Consider the following 8,981-nt stretch of genomic DNA (forward strand, 5'->3'; position numbering starts at 1 on the left):
GGAGTAAATTTTGTTGATGTTGCGTTGGGTGCGCGACTGACTTCTGCGTCTTGCGATTGCGGCCGAGAAAGGAACACGTCTCGGCCTCTTGGGCTCTCGAACCTGAAGACAAGGTTACTATTCTTACGAAGTTCAATATCAAATTCGGCTTTCAATGTGCCGAATGTAATAACTGTAACACCTCACTTTGCCGAGAAGGCTGATGAGATGACCTCGACCAATACGGATTCAGAAACCCTTCTCGACCGAGACTTGGATAGGTAATCAACCGTCCTCGCCGCAGTGTTGTTGATGCCAACGAAAGATGCTGCGAGACCGGCTGATTCTACGGTGACAGAGCTATCTATGCCGACTTAAGATATCACCGGTTGCTTCCACAGTGCTGTTGATGCCAACGGAAGATGTGTCAGCGAAAAAGAAAGAAAAAATCTCAAGTTGTTGAGTTTGCGCAGGGCAGTTTTGTATTGATTTGCAGGGGTCCTGAATGATGCACAGTCTTTTCTATTTATAGCAACGGCTCCCCCCAAGGTCGAGTTAAAAACCTACTCGGACTAGGTCTTCTTCTCCTGATCAGCACCAACTCGACCAGTCCTACTTTCACCAGGATTGTGAACCTAGTCCTTAACCGAGCCAGATTCGCTTCCGGGTCTTGCCGAGACTCCTCATTGCATTAGGACTCGACTTCTTGCGTTATGACCTAGCCGACCTAGGTTTGGAAGCCCACGTACTAAACGATCCATGGTATTCTTGTCGCAAGGCCTTCCGGGCCGAGAATGATTCTATACTCGGCCCAAACTATTATTTTGGGCCCAAACATTGCCCCCTCGCTTCTGAGGTCCTCGGCCTGAATTCGCTGGCCGAGGTTCGGCCTTGAAGAAGCGAATGTAATCCTCAGAACCCTAGTGTTCTATTTCCAAGGCGCATTTATTGAGCACGATTGCACGATCTTGATCCTGCTAACTAACTCGCCACGTGGCGTCTTCTAACACGACCAAACCCCAATAATGACGTCTAAGGCGTGCGGCTACCTGAACTGTCGTGCCATCATGACCTTATGGCTGAACCTAGCCACTCTACCTCAATCCGCGAGCCGCTTGTCATCGTGTAGACGTCGAAACGTCTTTCGCCATTAATCTCGCCATCACACACAATCGTGCGCCCCCAAAACCTAAGACCTTCGGTCTTCTCAACTGCATTTCCTAAATGTTCATCATGATTAGCGATTCCTTCGGTTGATTTTGTCCTTTGTTTTGAAATTCGAACGATTGCCCTTCCTTCCAAAATCCTATAAATACTGAGAATCCCTCATTCATACTTTACGCTTTCAAAATCTCTCTGAAATTTCTTGCCATTGTTCTCCAGCGCAGTTTTTTTTCCAAGTCTTCGTCTCCAAATCTCCCAACTCAGAGAAAAACCTTTTCCACCGTACCTTTTAACCTACCTACAATGGCATCCTTCATCTCTAAGCTTTCAAGGGAATGTGATCAGTGTCAGAAGATTCTTGATCGAAGCTCCATCAAAACCATACGGTTTGAAAGTGACATGAGCACTTCTCACCAAATCTTGGGTCCTCTTTTCAAAGCGGCAGTACCGTCGGCCATTACTGGACTTCTCCAGGAGCACTGCCTATCACCCTTGCTCCAAGGGTTTGAATGGTCGAGATGGGATGCGGTGAAACCTCAAGGCTCCTGGCCTTCGACTACTACAACCTGGGCAGCTTGGGTTGTTCGAATGGAAAAGCTCTTCGGCGAGCAATAGAAGGCCCTCGGCATCTACGACGCCATCCTCCTCTTATCTATGGATGTCGTTCTCGACAAGGAGCTTCTCCTAGCCGCCCTGTGCTTCTGGTGTTCAGCCACCAACACCATGGTCCTCCCCCTTGGTCCCATTGGCCCCACCATTCTTGATGTCACCGCCATCTTGGGCACCTCGGCAACTGGACTCTCCATCGATGCGGCCCTCTCCGGGTACCCGTCGAATCTTGACTTGAAGACGCTTTTTGATCGACGGGCTTTTGAGACGTTAAGCCGTGAGGGTCAAATCCCGTCGAAAGAAGACGTTCAGAAACTCCACAAGAACTTCTTCAATTACAACACCCTCTATCTCCATTTCGTCGACCGAGGAGAAGAGGCCCTGCAAGAAGGGGAACATGAAGCTTTCCTCTTCTATTGGTATAACAAGTACATTTGTTGTACCAAGTCGAATAAATGCTTGGTCGAGAACATGCCGGTAGCCGAAGCCCTGGCTAGTGGTCACGTCCTGTCACTTAGCTCCAACATTCTTGCCTATCTCCTCCGCTGCCTGGCCGAGACGACCCTTCACAAGATCGACCCACATCAGAATGGTCCCCTCTGGGTCTTCCAACTCTGGTTGCAAGTTTACTTCGCCTCCCTTCGGCCGGCCATCGCCGATTTCTCGCCAACGGAAATGCTCGGACCTCAGCTGGCCTCCCGATCGACACCCCCTCACCAAGCCGAAGAGGTATTTAAGTACCTTTTTGCCCTTGATGACCTTTCTAATGACGAATTCCTGATATGTCGTCGTCGAGACTATCCTTCCTCTATCAGGCTACCCACCTCCATGTGGGGCGCGGACGAAGATGCCGACCTTCGTCAGTCTTGGGGGTCGTTCGTGCTCATTCGCGACCTTCCTCTCAGCTGCGATGGGAAACGAGCGGGTTGGGAAGTGTACCATCCTAACTTTCTTGCCCGACAACTCGGCTACCTCCAAGGCTGCCCGGTCCCCCTTCTCTCCTCCCGAACCATCCTAAGCCGTGGACGTGAACCTGGTTCCTCGGAGAAGGAATGCAATATCGCCACGAGGGAGTTCCAGGAGCAATGCCAAAATTTCCACCTTCGACCGGCCACCCCAGAAACCCTTTGCACTGACACCTTCGGTGATTGGTGGGAGGAGTATACCCAAGAGTTCTTTGGTGCTCCGGTCGAAGGTGTGTTGAACAAATGCTTCGGTGATCGACCTAAGAAAACCTCGGCCCCCCAAGCTTAAGGTAACTGTTCATTTCTCCCCTTTACTTTCAACTTTGCACATTGATTTGCCTTGCTGATTTGCTTTTACTCTCTCAGGTAGTCGGCCGTTGAGGAAGGTGGAGGTAGTCGCTGCGGCTGCGGCCGAGAAAAAATCGGTCATTGCTAAGAAGGCCAAGGCTGCTGGTCGAGCCATACTGAACAAACGGTCTCGCCAAGAGGCCGAGCCGGCTATCGAACCTCCGCCGCCTACCAAGCAGGTCAAAAAGTTGGCAAAGAAAGGAGCACGGGAGATCCACGTCATCTCCAGTCAAACCACGGGGGCGACGACTCCCAGTGTTTCCCCTTCTCCCGCCGTCAGCCAACCCTTGGTCAGGAAACAGCCAACTCCGCCTGCAGAAACAGTCCGAGTCCGGCCTGTTTCTGGGGTCGGGGCACCCGTTGTAGCTCCCTCAGTCGAGACTGCACCTGTCCTAGAAAAGGCAGTCCCTGCGACCGGGGGGACTTCTCCCGCACATCAAAAAGCTTCGATTTTCGTCCTGGAAGAGAGCGAGGGGAGCGATGAAATTCCATTGGCGAGTCACCCTCATCTTCACCGTCGACCTCTACCTGCGTCCAAGGCGGCCGTTCCAGTCGGTCCTTCCACGGTCGATCGTGGTAAACGACCGGTCGGAGAGCCAACAACGGCGGTGGAAACGCCTGCTCCTCCGCAGGACCAAGACCTCAATCCCGGACTCGAAGTGGCTATCTCGGTCAGCCCTTCCACGGCCGACCGTGGCAAGCGACCTGCCGAGGAGCCAGAGGCGACGGCGGAGACGCCCGTTCATCCTCAGGACCAGGACCTCAATATTCCTTCCCAGGAAGCCACTTCGGCTTTCGTAAGTACCTTCCACCGTTTTTCCTTGATAACGTTTCTGCTTTAGAATTCTAAACGAGGAAAATACTAAATGTCAGGTGCCTATACACTCTTTTCATCGAAAATTCTACGCGCCGAAGGGCGTTATCTATATTTCTTGGTCGCCTCAGTGGCCATCGAACGTAGATAACCTCCATCGGCCGCGTGAACTGAGAAGCAGTTTAAGACACTGGGCTCGGCCATTGAGTTCTTTAGGTTCGAGCAACGATCCTAGAGACATGGCCCAGGTCTCCTCTCGGCAGGTTAAAAAACGAAACCTTCTTGTTATCCTTTTCATGACTTCTTTTGAGCTTAACCTGATTTGTGTGTGCAGGCTTCATGGGAGGTCGAATTCAAAGCCCTCCTCTCCAGCACAACGGCAGGGTCTGGTCCTTCGGCCGCCGCGACTGAAACTGCCGATTCAACCGCTCTAACTCAGTTGCGAGAAGTCTTGTCGCTTTCGGCGTCGCAAGTACTCGAGCGCAACGGTCTTGACTTGCTTGGCGCATGTCTGAACGACCTCGGAGCTGACGGTCGTCTGAGCGGAGATGCTATCATTCGGGCATCGTCTGCCTTGGAGCGGGTTCGAGAGACATTTAGTATCTTCCAGACTGCTCTAAAGGCCGAACAAGACCTGCAAGCTGCCACGGCCGTCCAAGACACTCTCCGTCCGAAAATCAACGTTTTAAAGGCAAAAGGAGAAGTATTGGCCGAGCTCGACCGTCAAATGGCCGAACTAGCGAAACGTAGGTCGGCCATTGCCTCTGAGTTTGCTAATGACTTTGAGTCAGGCGGAAAAGATTGCCTAACTGAGTATGCGGCGAACACAAAACGGGTCGAGCGGTTGAAGCTGGATAAGAGGAACCGGCAAGCCGAGGTTATCATGGGCGAGGTGCGGTGGTTGGAGTTGAAGGCTCTGCTCGGCACTCTTCTACCCTCTTCACCTTGAATGTCCTTGAATGTAAACCGATCGACTTACTCATTTTGTACATGCTTATCAATCTTAATAAATTGGTTTTCTATTCCCGCATTTCCCATGTGACCGGATAGTATTTTTTTAAAAACTTCCCATTGATTGGTAATCTGTGCACTACACCGGTCCGGTCTTTGAGATGATACGCCCCTTTTCCGTATACTTTATGCACAACGAACGGCCCCTCCCAATTTGGCGACCACTTGCCGAACCTAGGGTCTTTTAGTCCTACAGGTAACACCGTTTGCCAAACCAATTCACCCTCGCCGAATGTTTTATGACGCACCTTTTGATTATAGGCTCGCTTGGCAATACGTTTTTGTGCCACCAGTAAGTTATAAGCGTCAAGTCGTGCTTTTTCCAAATCTTTTAATTCCTGTCTCATGAACTGATTGTATTCGACGCTAAACAAACTACTTTGTTCAATTAATCACAACGAATTTATGCTTAACTCGACTGGTAACATTGCATCGTGTCCGTAGGTTAATGCATACGGGGTTGTCGCAAAAGCCGATCAGGGCAATGTTCGATATGCCCATAATGCCTCGTTCAACTTCAAATGCCACATGCCGGGTCTTTCTTTTATTATTTTTTCGAGGATGCCGATCAACACTTTATTACTTGCCTCGGCCTGCCCATTCGCTTGTGGATAATACGGTGTAGACTGTTCGAGCCGAATTTTTAAATTTGCCGTATACTCTTTAAACCTTTCGGCTGTGAAGATTGTTCCATTGTCAGTTATGATCGTTTCTGGTACGCCAAACCTGGTCATAATGTGTTCCTCCACAAAATCGCAAACTTCTTTAGACGTTAGCTCGGCATATGATTTTGCTTCGACCCACTTAGTAAAGTAATCGGTTGTGACTATTATCCATGTGTGCTTGGCAGCTCCGGAAGATGGTGTGATTTTGCCGATTACGTCCATGGCCCATCCTCTAAACGACCTTGGTTTGATAACCGAATGAAATGATTCGGCCGGGACCCTTTGTATAGGTCCGTGGATTTGGCATTGTACGGATCCTCGTGCAAACTCGATACAATCCTTTAGTATTCTTGGCCAAAAGTAACCGTGTCGTCGAAGTAGCCATCGCATTTTTCGTCCGGATTGATGAGCTCCGCAAACCCCTTCATGGACTTCTGTGACCGCCCGAGCACCCTCTTGGGGGCCGAGGCATAGCAGTAGCAATCCATCCTCCCCTTTTCGGTATAACTCGTTTTGGTACGTGACATAGTTCGTGGCGTGGACTCGTGTCTTGCGACTATGTTTTCCATTGGGATTGTCAAGGTATTGCATAATGGGTTTTCTCCAATCATCCGGTGTTGCCTCGACGGTGCAAACCTCTATAGTATCTTGTCGGTCTAGCAACGAAGGTAAAGACATGACCCGAGTGCGTAATGCATCGTCGCGCCGGAGGATCTGCTGGTTGACCAAGGCTGGGTATAGTTGTTGTAACACCGGTATTTCCCGGCCTAGCTTGCCCCCCAGGAGTTGTGCACCAGAGGCAATTTGAGCCAACTTGTCCGCGTTGGTATTATGGATCCAGGAAATATGTTCGAACGTAATACCGTCGAAGGACTCGGCCAAATAGCTGGCAACCATGTGGTAGGGTGCCAGGGTACAACTCATGCAGCGGAAAGACCCATTAAGTTGGTTAATCACAAGCTCAGAGTCGCCGAGGACGAGGGCACGGGTGGCCCGCAAGTCATGAAGGAGGCCAAGGCCGATGATTAGGCCTTCATATTCGGCCTGATTATTGGTGCAGTCAAAATCCAACTTAAGCGAAAAATACCAACGATCGTGATTAGGAGATTGAATGATAACTCCAACGCCGGCCGAGGATGAAGTACTGGACCCGTCAAAATACATCGTCCAATAGTTGTCGCGCGTTTCAACCATGCCGATTTCGACATCAGTGTCCCCAAAACCGTAGGGGGAGGGGTGATGAGCAAGGAAATCGGCCAATGCTTGGCCTTTGACAGCTTTATGGGGCACGTATTGCAGGCTAAACTCGGACAACGCCATCGTCCACTTCCCAATTCTCCCTTTTACGATTGGCCGGGTAAGCATGTACCGGATAACGTCGGTCTGGGCAATGACTTGTGTGACTGACGGAAGCATGTAATGCCGGAGCTTGGAGGCGGCGAAGAACACGGCAAGACAGAGCTTCTCAACGGTGGAATAATTGATCTCCGGTGGATTAAGATTTCGAATGAGGTAAAAAATAGCCTGCTTTCGCCCGGCCTCATTGTCTTGGGCAATGAGGTAGCCGATGGACTCTTCAGCCGCCGAGATATATAGTTTGAGGGGTTTACCACGGTGGAACAAGGACAGGTGGTGTTGTGAGGGAGACTTTGATTTGTGTAAACGCCGCCTGATGCTCGTTCATCCATGCAAATGTATCCGAGTCCTTGAGTTTCAAAAGTGTTGAAAACGCTTTCATTTTCCCTGCCGAGTTAGCTATAAATCGGCGGAGAAAATTTATCTTGCCGAGTAAGGACTGCAGCTGTTTCTTCGTAGTCGGTGGTGGAGCACTGATGATTGCACGTGCTTTATTTTCGTCCACTTCAATCCCAGGTGATGTACCAGGAAACCGAGAAAATTATCGGCCGACACACCGAATGCACATTTGGCAGGATTCATTTTGAGATTGTGTTGGCGCATACGGAGGAAAGCCTGTTAGAGATCATCCACATGAGTCCGCTGTTGTTTGGATTTAATTACAACATCGTCAATATAGACTTCGACGATGGTTCCAATTAAGTCATGGAATATGGTGTTCATTGCCCGTTGGTATGTGGCGCCGGCATTTTTGAGGCCGAATGGCATAACAACCCATTCGTAAGTGCCGAGTGCCCTCGGGCAGCGGAAAGCAATTTTGTGCACATCGGCTTCAGCAATGAAAATTTGGTTGTACCCGGCATGTCCATCCATAAAGGATAAGATCGCATGATTCGCCGCGGCATCGATTAATAGATCTGAAATCGGCATTGTATACTCATCTTTGGGAGTTGCCAGATTCAGATTTCTGAAATCGATGCAGATGCGCAGTGCACCATTATTCTTTAAGACAGGAACGATATTCGCCAACCATTCCACATATCGAGCTGTCCGAATGAACCCGACTTTCAAAAGTCGAATCAGTTCGTCCTTGATGCCGAGTTGCACTTCGGTTGAGAATCGATGAGCTGGTTGCCGGAAAGGTTTGCATCCGGGCTTAATACGTAATTCATGCTCGACGAGAGTGCGATCTAAACCGGGCATTTCATGGTAGCTCCAAGCAAAACAATCTTTGAACTCTGTAAGCAAGGCACGAAGTTCGTCCTTAATTTGTTGGGGAAGTAATGCACTAATAAACAAAGGCCATGGGTCGTCGGCCGTCCCAACATTAATCTCTTCTAGGGGGTCCTTAACTTGGGGCTGATGATCTTCGAGCTCGGCCGGGACGGCTCGAACTTTGTCAAGGGATAAGACAGGACCATTATTTCCTTCGGCAAGGAACTCGACGAGGTTAACGCCCGAATTTGGTTGTTGAGATATAGTATACCAATGGGCCAGCAGTCGTTCCATAGTAGATGACACCGCAGCCCTTCGTTCCTCCCGATCGGTGTCAAACATCGGCTTTGGGGAGAAAGTTGGCTAATCCGAGTCTCACCGAATCCTGGTGGACAGTCTCGGCGCCAACCTCGATAGCTTTCTGAACAGAAATCCGAGTCGGCCGTCCTTCATCATTGAAGCCTTGCAAAGTAATATAGCCGACGTGGTCATCATAGTACCGTGCTTGGATCATGTTGGTTTCGAAGGGTTGGCTATTGGCCGGGTGAACAATGACCGATTTGCCGTCCCAAAAAATGAGCACTTGATACAATGAGGAAGGAATACAGCTGGTTTGGTGAATCCAATCTCGACCGAGTAATGCATTATACTCGGTTTTAGAATCGACCATGAAAAAGGCGGTCATGTGAATGCGACCGGCAATATTCACTATTAGCGGAATGACACATTTGGTTTGGGATTTGTCGCCAACGAAACTACTCATTGTGATCCCTGACGGAATAAGTTCGTCATTAGAGCGACGTAAGGCCTTCATGATGTTCATAGGCATGATATTGACGGTAGCTCCACAGTCGA

The 8,981-nt window shown here is 49.8% G+C and overlaps 1 protein-coding gene across 1 annotated transcript; it reads right to left on the bottom strand.

Annotated features, from left to right (window-relative positions):
• Positions 1-4,898: 4,898 nt before the first annotated feature.
• Positions 4,899-8,420, bottom strand: LOC139191201 (uncharacterized). Its single transcript, XM_070811773.1, has 3 exons — positions 7,849-8,420; positions 5,560-7,224; positions 4,899-5,256 (listed from the first exon to the last, which is right to left on the bottom strand). The coding sequence occupies exons 1-3, from the start codon at positions 8,418-8,420 to the stop codon at positions 4,899-4,901; spliced, it is 2,595 nt and encodes an 864-aa protein (XP_070667874.1).
• Positions 8,421-8,981: the final 561 nt, after the last annotated feature.

Source organism: Malus domestica, chromosome 14, assembly GCF_042453785.1.
Source record: "Malus domestica chromosome 14, GDT2T_hap1".
NCBI lineage: Eukaryota > Viridiplantae > Streptophyta > Magnoliopsida > Rosales > Rosaceae > Malus > Malus domestica.